This window comes from Antedon bifida, chromosome 5 (assembly GCF_963402885.1).
Source record: "Antedon bifida chromosome 5, ecAntBifi1.1, whole genome shotgun sequence".
Taxonomy (NCBI): domain Eukaryota; kingdom Metazoa; phylum Echinodermata; class Crinoidea; order Comatulida; family Antedonidae; genus Antedon; species Antedon bifida.
In genome coordinates, this window is record NC_136230.1 from 26611697 (window position 1) to 26632925 (window position 21229).

The 21229-nt window shown below is 32.7% G+C and overlaps 3 protein-coding genes across 3 annotated transcripts; 2 read left to right on the plus strand and 1 right to left on the minus strand.

Moving 5' to 3' along the window:
• Positions 1–357: 357 nt before the first annotated feature.
• Positions 358–3416, plus strand: LOC144842794 (estradiol 17-beta-dehydrogenase 11-like). The gene is made up of 4 exons (XM_078699335.1): positions 358–959; positions 1284–1528; positions 2177–2299; positions 2871–3416. Exons 1-4 carry the CDS (start codon positions 405–407, stop codon positions 2950–2952), a joined length of 1005 nt encoding a protein of 334 aa, XP_078555461.1. The 5' UTR covers positions 358–404; the 3' UTR covers positions 2953–3416.
• Positions 3315–20310, minus strand: LOC144842808 (COMM domain-containing protein 6-like). Its single transcript, XM_078699353.1, has 6 exons — positions 20186–20310; positions 19652–19776; positions 8066–8142; positions 7472–7583; positions 6607–6807; positions 3315–3644 (listed from the first exon to the last, which is right to left on the minus strand). Exons 1-6 carry the CDS (start codon positions 20211–20213, stop codon positions 3594–3596), a joined length of 594 nt encoding a protein of 197 aa, XP_078555479.1. The 5' UTR covers positions 20214–20310; the 3' UTR covers positions 3315–3593.
• Positions 8888–18532, plus strand: LOC144842455 (uncharacterized). The gene is made up of 4 exons (XM_078698901.1): positions 8888–8992; positions 9859–10809; positions 15492–15569; positions 17409–18532. Exons 2-4 carry the CDS (start codon positions 9896–9898, stop codon positions 18313–18315), a joined length of 1899 nt encoding a protein of 632 aa, XP_078555027.1. The 5' UTR covers positions 8888–8992; positions 9859–9895; the 3' UTR covers positions 18316–18532.
• Positions 20311–21229: the final 919 nt, after the last annotated feature.

Sequence of the window (21229 nt, forward strand, 5' to 3'; positions counted from 1 at the left end):
TTTTCAAAGTAGGAAATCACACAATTGCTTATAAATTTCTTACATTGTTTGCTTACACTTCTTTTAACGTGAAAAAATGTGCAAAATCAATTTCAATTTTTAAGCATGCATTAACATTTCGGAATTGTTGTGCGCACACGTACACTACGTGACACAAAATAGACCCCACTGCGTATCGTTTTCTTCAGGACACTTAGGAATTAGGATGGCATAACTTTTGCGCTCATAGTTTACGTGAGTGTTGAATTTACGTGGATATAACCTCTCTCGCACGTCCTATGTGTGTGCGTGTGTGTGTGATGAGTCAGATATCTAGTTGATATGATGAATTTTCCAAAATTGATGATAAATTAAGTAAACAAATCTAGGCATATTGTAGTACAGTGTAATTGTATTGTGCGCCAATGTGCTATTGTAAAGCAAAACCGTTGACCCGAATCACGTTTTGTTCACTTCACAAGGCTAGTATGCAGCTAAAAGATTTCATCAAACATTTAATTCAGAGAATGTTTTCTACAATTCAAAGCTTACTGGGTTTTATAACCAGAGTTTTATTTGCGTATCTATATACGGTGTACCGATTTCTAATTACTCGTTCTCCTAAGTCAGTAGTGGGTAAAGTAGTACTCATAACTGGGGCTGGTCACGGCATAGGCAAGGAAACGGCACTGAAATTCGCTAGGCTAGGGGCTACATTGGTGTTATGGGATATAAACAAAACCGAAAATGAACAAACTGCAGAGGAGGCACGGACCGTAGGAGCAGGCGCGTGCGCGTACACAGTTGACGTAAGTAACAAAAACGCTGTGTACGCCGCAGGTAAAAGGGTAACCGACGAGGTGGGGAATGTCGATATACTAATTAATAATGCAGGTGTGCTTGTTGGAGAGGAACTTCTACAGTTAACTGATGAGCAAATTGAAAGAACATTTAATGTCAATATTTTGGCTCATTTTTGGGTGAGTTCTCTTAAATGTTATTTTTCAAGACACCAACCCCCTAGGGGCTCCCCAAAACTGAATTTATTTATTTCCTATAATAAATAGAAAAGGGTAAATATAATCTATAATACTGTATAGTGAGAATTCAAGCAATCATGGTCTAATGGAGAGCATATCATGAGCAGAAGATTCCTGGTTCAAATCTCAGTTTGGGTGACATTTTCTCAATCTCAGGTTTTTCTCATCTTATTTCCATTTCTAAATTGATTAATAATAATTAATATTGTAAATTTTACTATAAATTTAATATTTCACATTTAATTTTGTTTGCTTTATTTATAGATTCTACGTGCATTTCTTCCAAGTATGCTTGAAAGAAACGATGGACACATCGTCACAGTGGCATCAATGGCTGGTCACTTTGGGTGGCATCGATTGGTTGATTACTCCGCCAGTAAATTTGCTGTAGTCGGGCTTGACGATGCGCTGAGGAGAGAGTTAAAAATGCTCAAGAAAACAGGAATTCATTTATCAATTGTTTGTCCAAACTTTGTCAGTACAGGATTGATCCATAATGTGTCGCAAAGGTCAGTATTACCAACAAAGTGTCCCCTTAATATATAATATAACCAGAGAGGTGTAATAAGCCAAAGGCTAGAGGGTGTACTGCAGACTGAAAAGTGATTCCCACAGGATCAGGGGGAACCAACAAGAAGGTGGCCATAAATGTGTTCAAAAACATTATTTAATATAAAAAATAATAATCTAATATAATACATTAAGACCACATCAATTACAATACATATTCTTCTTGTTAAAGTTTTTATAAAATTAAACATATTGTTAATCGCAATGGAATGAATAATTTCTTGCCATGTAATCTAGTATTTTCTTTCTTTTCGATATGACATATAATTATTGCATCTTGTTTCACAGGAGAGGGTCTCCTCTGAATAGATATGTCCCAAAGGTGGGTTCTTTCCAAAATGTGCCCCCCCCCCCCCCCAAAAAAGATGGGGTTCTACTGTACTGTACATGTTAGTAAATATAATACACATTGTGCCAGGCCACTTGATTGTGGAGATGTTCCACAGCATTTGAAACAAACAAATTAAAATTTTTTGCAAGTTTTTAAACAAAACTTTATCTGGGTTGGCCAAGTAGCAATTACCGTAGGTAAGTAGCAACAGTTTGGTTTTTGTTGCCAATTATATTTAAAAAAATTTTTTCTTCAGGATTGGTAAAATGATCACAGCAGATGATGTCGCAGAGGCCATTATTTATGGAGTGCAAAGAAATCAAAGAGAAATATTCCCAAAAGCTACCTATGAAAGTCCATTACAAATCATATTAAATAAGTGAGTATCATAGGATTCATTTTTTTTAATTTGGAAAACTGCCAACCCAAGGGAAAGAGACAAGAGTGAAAGTTGAAAGAGTGGAGTTTGGTGGTTATGATGCTTGGCTACCAATCCATGGGTCCTGGGTTCAAGTCCTGTCAGAGAAATCCACCACAATGCAAGTAGACATAGTAACAAAAGACACACATATGGTCTACCTGGATTAATACACATGTACTATGATCTGTTAGTATACCTGCATCATTATTGCACAATACCTTGATAACAAATCTAATAATTCTCGTATCAAAATGAATAAAAACCGAAATTTGCATTGTAAAGGTTATCTTGTTTAGATAGACAATATCAATAAACAGACAGGTTCCCTGTTTTATCTGAATTCTTTGTTGATTTAATTTCTTTTTTTAGCGCATACATTATCTTATCTTGCGAGCATTTACTAGACAGGCTATCTAAAAATTATATTAATTTTCTGCTTTTTTTTTCAATTTATGTATTCATTAAAATTCAATTTTAATTTGTTTAGATCAGTTTTTTTAAATAAATATTTCAAATTATATTTCCACAGGATATTACCATTTAGAGTGCTTGAAGTTCTCGAAGAAGCTTTCGAGATTAAAATTGGATCGCAGTCCAAAAAGGAACTTTGATGACTCAGAAGGCGCTAACTTTATATAAAACATTAATGCAGTAAAAAGGAAAGAAATCAGAATAAATTAAAGTTTTTATATTTCTATCAACTAAACTGAACTTAGCTTGAATGACACAAACCACAGCCTTGCATATTTATGCTAATTTATATGCTAATTTATATGTTAATTTGATGCATACCAGTATACAAATGATTCCAGAGTACCGGAAGAAATTTCACATACTATTAAGAACATATTTAACATTCCCAATTGAATAACTCAAAATTGTATTATATTACTGTATACCTATGATAGAATAAACATTATTGGGAAGGGGTCGTGCCACTGCTACCAAAAAAAAATGAACACTACTATTATAATTAATATTTACTTATATATATATTTATTTTAAAATGATACTGATATATAATATACATGATTAAATGCTTTACATTCCAATATATTATATTATTATCAAAGTTATTGGCGTATTTTGTCTTGTAAAGTATAATTAATACGTGATCAAAAGATGGTGGTTATAAACTGAACATTTTCATATACAGGATAAACTCCTGTAAATGTGTTTTGTATCTCTGATAGTTTATTTCTATCTCATCTCTACATTTGTTTCAAACACATTTATATACAGTCCAGAGAGTTTAAGCAGTGTCCAGCATACTTGCCATCTCCTTCATTTCTTTGCTGAAGTTCTGTAATACAAAAATGACAATTAAAATTAAGTTCAAATAGAACGATAGAACTATAATATGACGCACAAATGACCATGTCGATAGAACTATAATATGGCGCATGATTGATCATGCCGAAAGACCTATAATATGACGCATGATTGACCATGCTGATAGAACTATAATATGACGCATGATTGACCATACTGATAGAACTATAATATGACGCATGATTGACCATACTGATAGAACTATAATATGACGCATGATTGACCATGCTGACAGAACTATAATATGACGCATTATTGACCATGCTGACAGAACTATAATATGACGCATGATTGACCATGCTGATAGAACTATAATATGACGCATGATTGACCATATTGATAGAACTATAATATGACGCATGATTGACCAAGCTGACAGAACTATATGACGCATGATTGACCATACTGACAGAACTATAATATGACGCATGATTGACCATACTGATAGAACTATAATATGACGCATGATTGACCATGCCGAAAGACCTATAATATGACGCATGATTGACCATGCTGATAGAACTATAATATGACGCATGATTGACAATACTGATAGAACTATAATATGACGCATGATTGACCATACTGATAGAACTATAATATGACACATGATTGACCATGCTGATAGAACTATAATATGACGCATGATTGACCATACTGATAGAACTATAATATGACACATGATTGACCATGCTGATAGAACTATAATATGACGCATGATTGACCATACCGATAGAACTATAATATGACACATGATTGATCATGCCGAAAGACCTATAATATGACGCATGATTGACCATGCTGATAGAACTATAATATGACGCATGATTGACCAAGCTGACAGAACTATAATATGACGCATGATTGACCATGCTGATAGAACTATAATATGACGCATGATTGACCATATTGATAGAACTATAATATGACGCATGATTGACCAAGCTGACAGAACTATAATATGACGCATGATTGACCATACTGATAGAACTATAATATGACGCATGATTGACCATACTGATAGAACTATAATATGACGCATGATTGACCATACCGATAGAACTATAATATGACACATGATTGATCATGCTGACAGAACTATAATATGACGCATGATTGACCATACTGATAGAACTATAATATGACGCATGATTGACCATACTGATAGAACTATAATATGACGCATGATTGACCATACTGATAGAACTATAATATGACACATGATTGATCATGCCGAAAGACCTATAATATGACGCATGATTGACCATACTGATAGAACTATAATATGACGCATGATTGACCATAGTGATAGAACTATAATATGACGCATGATTGACCATACTGATAGAACTATAATATGACGCATGATTGACCATACTGATAGAACTATAATATGACGCATGATTGACCATGCTGATAGAACTAAAATATGACGCATGATTGACCATACTGATAGAACTATAATATGACGCATGATTGACCATACTGATAGAACTATAATATGACGCATGATTGACCATACTGATAGAACTATAATATGACGCATGATTGACCATACTGATAGAACTATAATATGACGCATGATTGACCATACTGATAGAACTATAATATGACGCATGATTGACCATACTGATAGAACTATAATATGACGCATGATTGACCATGCTGATAGAACTATAATATGACGCATGATTGACCAAGCTGACAGAACTATAATATGACGCATGATTGACCATGCTGATAGAACTATAATATGACACATGATTGACCATGCTGATATATAGACATATAATATGACGCATGATTGATCATGCCGAAAGACCTATAATATGACGCATGATTGACCATGCTGATAGAACTATAATATGACGCATGGTTGACCAAGCTGACAGAACTATAATATGACGCATGATTGACCATGCTGATAGAACTATAATATGACGCATGATTGACCATACTGATAGAACTATAATATGACGCATGATTGACCATACCGATAGAACTATAATATGACACATGATTGATCATGCTGACAGAACTATAATATGACGCATGATTGACCATACTGATAGAACTATAATATGACGCATGATTGATCATACTGATAGAACTATAATATGACGCATGATTGACCATACTGATAGAACTATAATATGACACATGATTGATCATGCCGAAAGACCTATAATATGACGCATGATTGACCATACTGATAGAACTATAATATGACGCATGATTGACCATACTGATAGAACTATAATATGACGCATGATTGACCATAGTGATAGAACTATAATATGACGCATGATTGACCATACTGATAGAACTATAATATGACGCATGATTGACCATACTGATAGAACTATAATATGACGCATGATTGACCATGCTGATAGAACTATAATATGACGCATGATTGACCATACTGATAGAACTATAATATGACACATGATTGATCATGCCGAAAGACCTATAATATGACGCATGATTGACCATATTGATAGAACTATAATATGACGCATGATTGACCATACTGATAGAACTATAATATGACGCATGATTGACCATACTGATAGAACTATAATATGACGCATGATTGACCATGCTGATAGAACTATAATATGACGCATGATTGACCAAGCTGACAGAACTATAATATGACGCATGATTGACCATGCTGATAGAACTATAATATGACACATGATTGACCATGCTGATATATAGACATATAATATGACGCATGATTGACCATGCCGATAGACCTATAATATGACACATGATTGACCATGCCGATAGAACTATAATATGATGCATGGTTGACTATGCCGATAGAACTATAATATGACGCATGATTGATTATGCCAATAGTCACTTCTATGATCACGGATTCTCTTTCAACACAAGAATAAATAGATTATTTTTTTAGGCCTTACCTGAAACTCTGAAATAGTCATTTCAAATGATCTTGTTGTCACCAGACCAGATGAATTCGCTACCTTCAGGGAAATGGTAACAAATGGAGAGTTGATATTCTTGCATGATTCTGATGACATGGCCATTCCTAGCTTCCATCGCATATCAATCAATTTGCCAACGTTTAGTAAACGTGTTGCGGCCGTACTTAACAGCTTACCCTACCAAAACGAGAATAATTATTTTTTGCAGTAGAAACGACACCAAAAATATGAGAAAGGAAATGAACACATGGCACCATCCAGGATTTCCAATTGAAAACACACAATTTAATTTATGAATGTTAAATAATATATTCATCATTTTCCTAAAACTGTGCATTCACATTTATGCAGTTCTTTCTTTCTTCATTTATTTGTTGTTCTAAAAATTGTTCAATTTTCAATTTTTTTCAATTTAAGATTTCTGTCAACACTAGAGATACAATTAGTGAATCCCTCTAGTGATGTTGACTTATCTTCCTTGGGTAGTATGTGTTCCAAAGGTAGATGGTGTACATATTTGTTTTGGTTTTAGAAATTTTGAACATCTTGCTCTAGTGACTGGAGGAGGTTCACATGTTATATTATTTTTAAGTTTACTATTTTTTACCATTATTTATTTAGTTTATACAACTATACTATTTCTTTTTAATAGAAATGTATTGATCCGCGTTTGAAATGATTGCCAGAGATATACTTCAGTAATCATTTCTGAGACTCTACGGCTCACTATGTCGCTCGGTCGGTAAACACTAACTTGAGCATGCGACTGCAGCCATGTATATGGCCTTTTTTAATCATGGAGGTTATATCAGGGAAGAGAGAAATTACTCAGTTTTCTCACCTGTTCCTTCCACAGTTGCTTCATAACAGACACAGTTGTGGCATCCCATAATAATGACTTGCTTAGTTCATCAGCTAATTCATCAGGTGTTGCATTACACTTTGCAGATGATCTAGGAGGAGGAACGCACAGTAATGGTAAAAAGAGGATTTTGCAATTTATGTGTACAATTACAAAGATTGTCTTATTCTAATAATTAGACTCTCCTAATACAGGGGGAAAAAAACCCAACAATTTATGAAAACTCTTCTCTTCTTGAGGCCCAAAAAAAAAACACATTCAGAATACCAGCCCTATTGGAAGAGTTGACTGCATTTATAAATCAAAAATGTAAAATTCTATTGTGACTGAATGCCATATCTGGTAGCATAAAGTTCTGTCAAACTAGTTTGATGCGTTCAAATATGGTAGTGATGTGCCCAAATATGGTAGTGATATGACATCATCATGTCCAAATATGGGCACATCACATTTTTTTTGTCACATAAAGTTTGATAGTGTAGTTTCCAAAACTCAAAAGTAATATTTGCTAAATTGACTCACACACAACGTAAATATAATTCTTTTTATAAATATTCTAAAATTAAACAGTACCTAAATACGAATACGATAGCCTCAATTGCAGATTCAATATCACCTTTTGAACACCTGACATCAGCCTCTTCTAATTTCTGAAAGTAATCCAAAATATTTTATTAGGACTTTGTTCATATGTCTATATATAGGCATAGATTTTCTGGACAGGTTTTTACATGAGTAAAAACTAAACACAAGCATACAAATAGACGGTTATTAATGTAGATCAGGGAAGAGACTATTTCTTAGTAATAGAGCCAGCTCTTAATTTTCTACTAATATATTATTATACTCCTGGTCTTGTGTTGAGAGATAAAGCAAAGTATATTGTATTAATATAATTAAATAAAATGTTTCAAAAAATGAGGAAAAAAAATGAAATTCAGAAACCAATATTGTCTGCTTAATTTTCTATATATAAATCATTTTTCAAAAATTCAATTTCACAGCGACATGAAATCACCACAAAACAGTTTCAGATGGTATATCAATATTAGTCTAGATGGAATAAGGATAAATGCCAACAAAATCGGTTCACTTTCATTGTTATCGTAACATGAACATCTAGCGACTTTACTGCTAAGCGATTTATCAACTGATGAAACAGTTGGAAAGATTAAAGAATAAATTGTTCATTAAATCACAACATGACACTGTAAGGAAAAGTATTTAACGAAAAGGAAAACAAGTTGGTAATCACAGAATTTGTTGCGATACTGGCCGGATATTCATTTTTGTTATCATGGAAAATGTATAAACCATATCGTGTTTACAAAAATGAACAATGACGTGTATATCTAACAGCTTGAAAATGGATTTAAATACATATAAATACAGAGAAAAACAACATTGTATTTATTAATACAGCAACAAGTAAAAGGGAAACATCCAATTTACTGATCAACAGAAAATACCAAACATTCTAGAAATAAAAAGTGATCTTGGGTAAGTACATTATTATTATTCAGTATTGTTGTACTTTATATCATAATAATAATTAATAATAATAATAATGTTATAGTTCTTTATACCTGACAACCAAATTGCAGTGGGTCAGTACAAACAGGATCAAATGACTTGAAAAACACTCTAAACAACTACAGTATTAATTAACATAAAGTGATTTAGTTTTGGTGGGAGTTAGAAATGATGTTAAATTAAAATCCCAGTTGTAAATTTGATTCTTTAAAAAGCAAGATCCTACTTTACTCATTCCATTTCAAACTTGTGTATCTCTTTACGTGCACATCTAGTCTAGGTTGTATAGAGATGGTAATTTGTGGTCTTACTGCTTGAGTAATACTCAAAACTAACTAGAACTAGTGTATAACATAATAATGGGCGTATGGTTTGATTGGATTTAGTTTTCAGAAAATTAAAATCTCAGTTGTGAATTTTGGTGTCATAATTATACTTGTTGCTGAATTAAAAAAGTTAGGTGTTATTTTTTCGACCACCCTTTCATTCAGCTGCCATTAAAAAAAAATATACAGTATGGCACCGAAGATCATGCTGGAAAACAGAATAAACCTTCTAAAGTTATACTTGATTTAGCCCTTAAATAATATTGTAGTACAAGATCGTTTTTGGTGTTCTGCCCTTTAGTTTTTAATATTTATTTAAAAACACAAAACACGCTTGCAGTAAATGAAATAAATAGTATTGTATAAACTTCAGAAAGTTATCAGGTTTGAGATTCAAACTTTAGATCCTGTTGGGATCCTCAACATGTAGTTATTTTATTGTTATTAACTTCTTTTATTTAAACAAAGACTTTGTATGAAAATGATAATTAAAAACTTTTATTACAGATTCAACATGATCTTTGCAATTAGTATCGTCTACATCATGGTGATCCAATCAGCCGCTCAAGCGGAACCTGAAGCTTGTAATAGTTGTTGTAGTGCTGGGGTCCCTGGCATTCCAGGACATAATGGTAATCCAGGCGCAATTGGACCACAAGGAATAAATGGAGAAAAGGGAATGAAAGGAGAATATGGAGAACAAGGAACGAAAGGAGAACAAGGAAGTAATGGAATAGATGGGATTCCTGGGAAATTGGGACCACAAGGAATTAATGGAGAAAGGGGAATGAAAGGAGAATATGGAGAACAAGGAACGAAAGGAGAACAAGGAAGTAATGGAATAGATGGGATTCCTGGGAAATTGGGAAATAATGGAATTAATGGAGAAAGGGGAATGAAAGGAGAATATGGACTCAAAGGAGAACAAGGACTGAATGGTGAACATGGAATGAAAGGTGATCGAGGACCAAAGGGACCACGAGGCTCCATTGGGCTACGAGGCTCCATTGGGCTACGAGGTTCAATTGGCGCAAAAGGTGAAAAGGGTGAACAAACCAATATTACTAAATCAGCCTTTACAGTAGCTTTTAAAAGAAGCCCAGGTCGTGCTACTGGCCCGTTAAAGTATGACACAACAATTACAAATGTAGGAAGTCACTACAACACTAAAACAGGCAAGTTTGTCTGTGAAATTCCAGGTATTTATGTATTCCAAGTCACGTCAACAAAATATTCAGGAACTGGTATAGTAGGAACAACAATGATAAGAAATGGGCACCGTCAAGTTTCCACACAGACACATTCTGATACATTTAGTTCGGTAAGCACAATGGTGATACTTGATTTAGTAGTAGGTGATGAAGTATGGACTCAGCCACTTAGTTTACAACATAACTATTACTATAGTAGCAGCTATGGATATTGCTCATTCTCAGGTTTCTTGCTTTATCCATCCTAAAGTTTCTACTCAACCAGGAAATAGAAACATACTTTATCATGAATAACGATTCTTTACCACTGAGATTAAATATAAATACCTAGGTAGAGTACAATGGAGGAATTCTAATAAATAATACTACCACTTAAATTGTACATTTCAGTATATTGTTGAAACAAATAAACATAAATCACTAGTACTACTACTATAGCTAGTAAAGTTTTTCAATTAAAAACAATTATTTAGATTTTAAAATGCATGTTATGTTTTTTATTTATTATTTACAATGGAGGAATTATAATTATATTCATCATTTTTAATCATACATTTCAGTTTTATTTTATTGAGAAAACATAAAAGCTATAATTCTAAAGGCTGAAGATATAGTACAGTATGATGCTATTTTAGTAAATATAAAAAAGTCAAATAAGACTAAAGATTATCTGAATTACAACATAATGAATATTTATATGTTTAAATGAAAGTTATTATTAACCAATAAAATACAAGCAACAAATGTTTATTCAATGTTTTATTTTAAGTTATTTATATTAATGCTTCTTTTCATATTTCAAGTTTAAACTTCATAATTTCTAAAGAATTTGTCCAAATGCCGTGCAGTCTCCACCTTGTCACAGTCACCAAAAGATATCATTCTGGATAGTCATGATTACAAAATATTAAACGCAAGCATCAAAAATAGAGTAAACAGATAAACATAGTGCAGGGAAGAGAATCTTTGTTGGTTGTTGTAGCCTGTCACGCCAAATGAGGTACCGCTGCCAAATGAGGTACCGCACTTAATTTGGCGTCTAAGGAGCCAAATTAGGTACTATTGCAAAATTAAGTTCTATTGTCATTTTTTAAAATACAGTTTATATAAAACAATCATATTTAAGCCAGTATTAAACTACAATATGTATTATGTGTTGTTACGCCTGTTATTAGATCACCATTACATTAAATTATATGATACGCCTTGTGTGCCAAAATCTTTTTACTGCTTTTTAGTTGGATCACCGCGTGTACAGTTGTGCTGCAGTGCAGATTGTCTGTGATGTGGGCTGTCTGCTTGGGGGTCTGTCTATCAAGGTACAACATTTCGACGAAGCCAATTTAATATTTTCATTTTTTTAAATATCTGTAGAATGCGTCGTCATTTACTCTGAAGCTAATACTGTAGGCCTATATACCGTAATCAGGCGGTATTAAGGCTAGTACACGTACAGTAGAATTCACGTAGAATTATGTGGTGTTGTTGCTTGATTCCTCACAAACTCATATAAGAGGTCCTCTTATGAAATCAGGTTCCCGTCGAATTTATTTCAGCTAAGTAGCTAAATTATCATGGATTTCGTACCCACTATTCCATCGATAGCTTTTTTCTCTCTTTTGTGGCGCAAACATATTATTTAACACATTTGTTAATTCCCAATGTCGTTAGGCCTACAATTCATCAGTAACATTTTTACATTTATGAATTCCGTGATTACCTCCTATTTCATTAATGTTCATATTTTTCTATAAACTTGACAATGATCATCATTATCATCTATATCTCGTTTTAAAATATTTTACACATAAAGAATTTGTGAGATTTCATTTGTTTGTTTTCATTTTACAACCCGGATTATACAATGTATATACAAGATGAAACGAAATAAAATCAGATCCACCTGTAACTCGTATCACAGTGAATTCCTTTTCTGATAATCGTAGCAAATTAGAAATTATATTAGCATAATAGTATTTCTTAAAGCTACCCATTTTTCTATACTTGTTTCTTTATTGTTATATATTTCACATTCAATGTTATATAGCATATTGCTTTTAAATGAATTCCATAAAAATTTACCCACTGGCTTATTTAATGCTGATTTATTCAATAAATAATGAAGGCTGCAAATGTGTAAATATCGGCCTAATCTACTATTCCATCGATATAGCTAATTAAATTACTGTATGTCAATAAATAATATATTAACTTGATTACAGTAGCATCCCACTCGCATCACCTCACAAAGTATAACAGTGCATGCATGTTCCACATTATGTACGACGTATGAATTGATGGAACGAACAACCGAGATGAAAATAACGCATGCAATCTCCATTGCAAAATTAGGTTTCATTTAAGTATAAATTCTAATATTCCCGACCCCAAAATAATTAGTGTTATAACTAACTGTATTTCTATAGCTTCCTAGAATTTCGTCCACCCCTCCAAACGTGTTTCCAACATCGTATGAACAAACAAGGTGACCGACTTCATTGCAAAATTAGGTTCCATTGCATTATTGCGAATTTAAGGTTGTTCCCGACTTCGAAGTAATACTTGCTTAGAATTTCGCTCACCGCCCCATTCCCATCCAAACTTTTTTCCCACATTGTAATATGAACAAACGTCTTTATTGCAAAATTAGGTTCAATTATTTGCGAATTCACGTTGTGTTCCCAACCTTAAAACAACTCATGTATTTAGCTTGCTTAGAATTTCGCTCACCACATTCCCATCCAAACTTTTTCTCACATCGATATGAACAAATGAGATGACGACTTCATTGCAAAATTAGGTTCAATTATTTGCGAATTCACATGCTTTTTCCAACCTCAAATAAGTATCATGTATTTAGCTTGCTTAGAATTTCGCTCATCCCATATCCCATCCAAAGTTTTTTCCCACATCATATGAACAAGATGACACGACTTCATTGCACAATTATGATCCATTATTGCGAATTTATGTTCAAATGTTCCCGCTATCAAGGTAAAAAGTACCAGCTGAATATAATATCTAACACATTGCAAAATTAGTCTCTATTATTGGGAATGTTTCCGACATCAAAGATTGTTAAAACTTGATGAAAATGCCATTAGGATTGGTGAATTAATTAGGTACCATTATTTATTTATTTATTTATTTATTGTGATATGCATGTTCAACTGTTACCTTCTATTACGGTACGTGACATGAAAAGATTGATAACAAAAGAGAACAACGCAATATCTCTTCTTTATTGCAAAATTTGGTTTCATTATCTATTTATGTTCTAAATGTTTCCGACCTTATGAGTTATTGTTTTGATGAAACAATTTGATGAATTTCCCCTCGAAGTAGGCCTACCTGTAGGCCTGCCATCCCTTATTTATTTATTATAGGTCACACACACACGTGTAACAAATGGGATGATGAAATTATAACAAATATCTAACCAACAATTTGCGACTTAGGTTCGCCATTATTCCGAATGTTTCAGACATCAAAGTAAATATAGTATTATACTGTAGGTATAATAAGTGACAAAAATGTGATCATGTAACTCATATTCTTAAAGAACTTATAAATAAAAAACATAAATAACATTATACATTTAAAAAAAACGGAATTGATTAAAAAATGAAACTAAAAGATTAGAAAACTGTATAGTTAAGCAATGTTAAACAAAAAAATATATACAATATAATCAATAGAATAACGGGATACATTCATATTCAACGAATAATCATTTTAATTTGAAAACATAAACATAGAAATTCAAAAAAACGAACAAAATAGTAACGGGAATAATGTACCGAAAAAAGAAACGTCAAATCAAAATATTACTAGGAAATAATGCAGAAATGGCGTCCCATAACTCAAACAATCAATGTTTTAGCGCTAAAGGAAAATTGTCCCAGACCATGTCCGCATGACATGCAGACGTGACTTCAGACACTTCCCTTTGGCACTAAAACGAGTAGTCTTCTTTTCCAGCTGCTTAGAAAGGGGTCGGTAGGCTTCCTATCATGCATGTCGAGTTTTCTATATTTTTCGATTGCAGTGCCTTTCGTTTTTTTACACTAAAATCGTAAATTTTCGTCGTATGTTTCAGTTATAATGGTTTAATTTCATACAATGAATAAAGATTATTAGGTTAGAAATACTCAGGTTAATAATTTTCAGTTTGTGTTTATTTGGAAATAAATAATATAAATATTTAATAACACGATTAGCTCGCCAGAAACGTGCTGCCAAATTAAGTGACCTAGCCTTGTGCGATACAGACCACGCGCACCTCATTTGGCAATGTCACTTCATTTGGCGTTACATAGCCAACTCTTAATTTTCTACTGTACATTATTATACACACCTGGTCTTGTGTTGAGAGATAAAGCTAGGTCCTGCAAAGTATATTGTATTTTACTTAATCAATAAAAATAAAAATAAGACTAATGAAATACAGAAACCAGTACTGTCTGCTTAATTTTCTAAAAATAATTTTTGTTTACAAATTCAATTTACAGCGACATGAAATCACCACAAAACAGTTTCAGATGGTATATCAATATTAGTCTAGATGGAATAAGGATAAATGCCAACAAAATCGGTTTACTTTCATTGTTATCGTAACATGAATATCTAGCGACTTTACTTCTAAGCGATTTATCAACTGATGAAACAGTTGGAAAGATTAAAGAATAAATTGTTCATTAAATCACAACATGACGCTGTGAGGCAAAGTATTTAAAGAAAAGATAAATAAGTTGGTAATCTCAGTATTTGTTGCGATACTGATCGGATGTTCATTTTTTTATCATTTAAAAATGTATAAACCATATCGTGTTTACAAAATTGAACAATGACGTGTATATCTAACAGCTTGAAAATGGATTTATATACATATAAATACAGAGAAAAACAACATTGTATTTATTAATACAGCAACAAGTTAGAGGGAAACATCCAGTTTACTGATCAACAGAAAATACCAAACATTCTAGAAATAAAAAGTGATCTTGGGTAAGTACATTATTATTATTCAGTATTGTTGTATTTTATATCATAATAATAATAATAATTAATAATAATAATAATGTTATAGTTCTTATACCTGACAACCAAATTACAGTGGGTCAGTACAAACAGGATCAATTGACTTGAAAAACACTCTATACAACTACAGTATTAACTAGACATGAAACTTTGACAAGTTAGTTATCCGAACGACAAACACCATGTGCACGTCATACGTTGGAATATGGCACACTGAAAAAGATTATGGCATTATGACCTGAACTGAAGAATATGATATGTTGTTAGTGCTGAATGCTGTATATTTTGTGTCATATATACTATTTACAGTATACATAGTATAATCTGTATACATATTACATACACTGTAGAATAGGTGAAATTACGGGTCCCGCAATTTATTCCCATTTTTAACATGGTGACGGTATCAAAATGAAACACTAATATACTGTAGCAATATCGGAAAGAAATTATCTCAGCAACAACATATTAACGTGTAGAAGAATTTTGAATACATGAAATATTGATGCGCGCTCTTTTAAATGTAATGAACTATATGACGCAAAAGATGAAAATACGACTTTTTATATTTAACTGGCCATATGATGACGTCAAAACATCCAATTTGCAAAATGTTCACATGATTTTGTATCTACAATCCAATAGCTTCCAGAAAACCTTTTAATCGTGATTATCACATTTTATTCTTATGAGCTATAACAGATTAAAATTTACTGTAAAGATGAAATTAATGCCACAGGTAATTTAAATATTTAGGCATGATGACGTCATAAAAATTAAAATATTTTTAACTCATGCGAAAGATAGTTGATTGACCTAGACAATATAAAAATCAGGGTGAAAATGGAAAACGGAGATGCGCTCTATTAAATGTGATGAGCTATGACGAAAGATACAAAAATCCTAAATATTATATTTGCGTGGCCATACGATGACGTCACAATGTCCTGTTAGCCATATTAATGCATGATATCTACAACTCATCAACTTCCAGAATATGTAATAAAAATAACTTTCACTGTTTAGTTTAGAAATTACGACTGTTTGAAAAAAGGCATAATTTTGACGAATTTTTAAACTTTTTCATCAAAAACGCGCACATATTGTCCAATTCAACATGTTCGTATGGCGTTATTTCAAGTGGAAAAGGTCTAAATTGTTTTCAAAATTACTAGAAAAGGCTTGAAAAATATAATTCAAGAGAAAAAAACATGTGTTTCATACTCCGTGCGCACCTTACACGTAAATAACTTTGCACGCGTGGGAATTTTTGACATGCGCAATATGTCATGAATCGCGTAGAAAGTTGATTAGAAATTAATTTTGCGCATTTTAAATTTTTAAATGCGTGTGCGTGCAAAACTTCTTGTAAAACATGAAATGTTTAGCCACACAAAAAGTTGACCCTTGATAAGAATTAACCTTTCACCAAGTGTCAATAAAAAATGACTTATTTTTTATCCTATGATCAATCATTAAAATAATACTCTAAACTAACTAGAACTAATGTATAACATAATATGGGTGTATGGTTTGATTGGATTTAGTTTGTAAAAATTATTTTTTCAAAGTATTCTGTCCTTTTAGTTTTTAATATTTATTCAAAAACACAAAATAAAAACTGTCTTGCAGTAAAATGAAATAAATAATATTGTATAAAGTTCAGAAAATTATCAGGTTTGAGATTCAAACTTTAGATCCTGTTGGGATCCTCAACATTTAGTTATTTTATTGTTATTAACTTCTTTTATTTAAACAAAGACTTTGTATGAAAATAATACTAAGAATTAAAAACTTTGATTACAGATTCAACATGATCTTTGCAATTAGTATCGTCTACATCATGGTGATCCAATCAGCCGCTCAAGCGGAACCTGAAGCTTGTAATAGTTGTTGTAGTTCTGGGGTTCCTGGCATTCCAGGACATCATGGTAATCCAGGCACAATTGGACCACAAGGAATAAATGGAGAAAAGGGAATGAAAGGAGAATATGGAGAACAAGGAATGAAAGGAGAAAAAGGACTGGAAGGAGAACAAGGAATGAATGGAGAACAAGGAATGAAAGGAGAACAAGGAATGAATGGACAACAGGGAACAAAAGGAGAACAAGGAATGAATGGAGAAAAAGGACTGGAAGGAGAACAAGGAATGAATGGAGAACAAGGAATGAAAGGAGAACAGGGACTAAAAGGTGATAATGGAAAGAATGGACTAGATGGAATTCCAGGGAAATTAGGACCACAGGGACCACGAGGACCTATTGGGCTACCAGGTGCAATTGGCGCAAAAGGTGAAAAGGGGGAACAAACTAATATTACCAAATCAGCCTTTACAGTAGCTTTTAAAACAAACCCAGGTCGTCCTACTGGCCCGTTAAAGTATGACACAACAATTACAAATGTAGGAAGTCACTACAACACTGAAACAGGCAAGTTTGTCTGTGAAATTCCAGGTGTTTATGTATTCCAAGTCACGTCAGCAAAAGTTACAGGAACTGGTAGAGTAGGAACAGCAATGATGAGAAATGGGAACCGTCAAGTTTCCACACGAACAGAATCTGATACATTTAGTTCAGTAAGCACAATGGTGATACTTGATTTAGTAGTAGGTGATGAAGTATGGACTCAGACATTAGGTTCATTATATAACTATTACTATAGTAACAGCAATGGATATTGCTCATTCTCAGGCTTCTTACTTTATCCATCCTAAAGTTTCTACTCAACCAGGAAATAGAAACATACTTTATCATGAATAACGATTCTTTACCACTGAGATTAAATATAAATACCTAGGTAGAGTATTCAATTCAACTAAACATTTATTTCTTCCTTCAAGAAAATGAGGTAATCATAACAAATTCAAGTAAAATATATAACAAGTCAATTGATGATAAAAAAAAGTATACAGGTATCAATAAAAGGAAGTAGGCAGTGCCCAAGAAGATACAAATCGAGTACGATGGAGGAATTCTAATACTAACACTTAAATTGTACATTTCAGTATATTGTTGAAACAAATAAACATAAATCACTACTACTACTATAGCTACTGTAGTAAAGTTTTTCAATTAAAAACAATTATCTAGATTTTAAAATGCATGTTATGTTATTAAAACCTAATAAAATAATATTTCAAGCAAAATAGTCATTTTTGTTCAATTGTTCATTTAAGATAAATTACTTATTTTTTTAATATCCCAAACTGCCAAAAAGACCTGATATTTTGAAACTGAAAAAAAAACCATTCAAACAAAACGTTTGACAAAGACTAAATTGCCAAAGACATTTTTGACTAATTACTAATACTAATTATTCTTGATGCTAATTGTACTGTACATGAGAAAATTAATCTCAATCAAAGCTGCCGCCACACATTTTAGAATACTACTACTACTACTAGTACTATATTATACCCTTTTCACATCTGCATACATTTTTACAACTTACAAGTTGCAACCAGTTTGATCTTTTGATTTATTACAGCTTTCATACACGCATACGCAACGCTGAGAAATCTTGGGAGAAAGTATTGTCATTGCATAGTTGGGGGCGCTATTTCATTATTATTAATGTAATGTGATTGGTCAGTTAAATTCCAGGGCAACAAACATGCGCAGTACAAACTCGGGACAGAAGAAAAAACAGGCCTCTCGTCTGTGTTTTTTTTTCTCCCGAGATTTCACAGGGGTCCCCTGTGAAATCTCACAGAAAAAAAAATCTCCAGAAAATTGACTTCACACTATGCAAATCTGGTTATAAATTGTTACAAGTTACATTTTGCAGAGATGTGAAAAGGGTATAAACTATAAGACTTTTAAAACTGCCAGAGACTGACCTGCAAATGATATACTAATACAATACAATTGTTTCAAGTTACATTTGTTAAAATCGTGCACATAAAAATCAAGATTTTTTTCCATATCCCAATATCCCTTTATTGAGATTCAGGAGGATCAGGAGGATGACTTGAAATTTAACAGGAGCGTCTCGTATTTATCTTGAGACTTTGGGAGGTCTTACTCTACTTTGAAAAGATGTGTGATTACCTCAAGTAAATTGTCTGCATTAACAGGACTCTGACTGCATTGTAAGTACAACAATACATCTCTGCAGGTTTCTGTGAAGATGTCTTGTGGAAATGTGTGGATGACTTCAACCGCTTTTGAAAAACCTGGATGGAATAAACTTACATTCTAAATAAATTTACGTGGTTTATTTTCTATTTTTACGTACAAAAGTGATATGATCTGTCATATGCAGTGTTAACTGTTTTCTACGCACATTGATATAAAACAAAATTAATTACTACTCTCGATCTGGGACGGCTTATATTATTATTAGGCCGAAACGACTCGACAAACAATGACAGATTGGGTCGTACTGCCGGTTCTACTCTTGTTATATTTCCAGAGAGAGGTCGTGTGGCCTAGCTAGCCTCTAAGTGCTACGCAGTAGGGCCTTTCCACGTTAATAAGTTGTTTCGGTATCTAAAATACACATCTTAATATCTGGGACTATTCTATATCTATAAAAAGTAAGAAGAAACCAGGTGTAGCTAAATTAATTGAATTTAATTCTACCTTTTGGTACGCATACGAGGATCGCCATGTTTCGTCCGCCGTGAGGGCGATATCATTGGGCGCCCTCTATGTTATCAGTTCTTTCTTCTTCTCTCTAGCTCTCTGCTCTTTCTTCTGCTGCATGCTGACACTTACTTACAAACAGGCGAGTATCAAATTGGTAGATGTATAGTTACCTACGAAAAAAAGCTGCACTTTGGTATAATATTTTGCACCAGCAAACACATCTTTATAAATAGTGTACAAAACAAAACAATTTTTTTCTTAAGAATGGTGGTTTTTATTTCTTTCGTTTGAGAACAATGCATAACATAACCAATCTGTCTTGGTCTATCAAATAAAAAACAAAAAACAAAATCAGAACTTAATGTTTTAGAATTAGAAACAATTTCATATAAATACATTTTAATGCATATTGTGTGCAACATGTTCTACATAGTATAGAAATGTGTCTCTATTCTGAATAATATATGGATCACAATACTGAAATATGGATGGTATATATCTAGTTGCACATATGTAAAAGGCGTAATGAATCGGTTTTGAATTAAGGACGGGAATTCATTAATTAAAAACATTGTCTTGGGGAAAACTAAATACAATATAAAATGGAGGTTTGTATATTTGACACGAGTTCTGTATATTTTTCACTTGCCAGCAAAACTAAGTCTAGTCGGGTGTAAAAATTAGCCTATCTTAAGGCCTATATAGTCTGTTTACACTATCAAACTAGTTTAACAACAAATGTGTGACGTGCCCAAATATGGTAGTGATATGCCCACATATAGTAGTGATATGACATCATTATATCCATATATGGGCACATCACATTTTGTTGTCAAATAAAGTCACATTACAACCATAACTTTGTATGTCAAAGACCAGTGGCCATATTCACCAATCAAGATATTTCCCTTAAATATTTCACATAACTTAATAAATATTATTAAATATTATTATTAATATTAATAATTAAAAAGTATTTCCTATAAATTGTATTCACTAAGATAGGAGAGTTTTTTTAATTTTAAGGTTGTTTCCTTA

Excerpts from the sequence above, each read along its gene's own strand:
- LOC144842794 (XM_078699335.1), top strand. The coding sequence starts at position 405 with ATGTGCTATTGTAAAGCAAAACCGTTGACCCGAATCACGTTTTGTTCA. Across the intron at positions 1,529-2,176 it reads ATCCATAATGTGTCGCAAAG|GATTGGTAAAATGATCACAG; the intron begins GTCAGTATTACC and ends TTTTTTCTTCAG. Across the intron at positions 2,300-2,870 it reads TTACAAATCATATTAAATAA|GATATTACCATTTAGAGTGC; the intron begins GTGAGTATCATA and ends ATATTTCCACAG.
- LOC144842455 (XM_078698901.1), top strand. The coding sequence starts at position 9,896 with ATGGTGATCCAATCAGCCGCTCAAGCGGAACCTGAAGCTTGTAATAGT. Across the intron at positions 10,810-15,491 it reads TTCTTGCTTTATCCATCCTA|CAACAAGTTAGAGGGAAACA; the intron begins AAGTTTCTACTC and ends TTATTAATACAG. Across the intron at positions 15,570-17,408 it reads GAAATAAAAAGTGATCTTGG|ATTCAACATGATCTTTGCAA; the intron begins GTAAGTACATTA and ends CTTTGATTACAG.
- LOC144842808 (XM_078699353.1), bottom strand. The coding sequence starts at position 20,213 with ATGGCGATCCTCGTATGCGTACCAAAAG. Across the intron at positions 8,143-19,651 it reads ATGCAGACAATTTACTTGAG|AAATTAGAAGAGGCTGATGT; the intron begins GTAATCACACAT and ends GATTACTTTCAG. Across the intron at positions 6,808-7,471 it reads AGCAACTGTGGAAGGAACAG|GGTAAGCTGTTAAGTACGGC; the intron begins GTGAGAAAACTG and ends TCGTTTTGGTAG.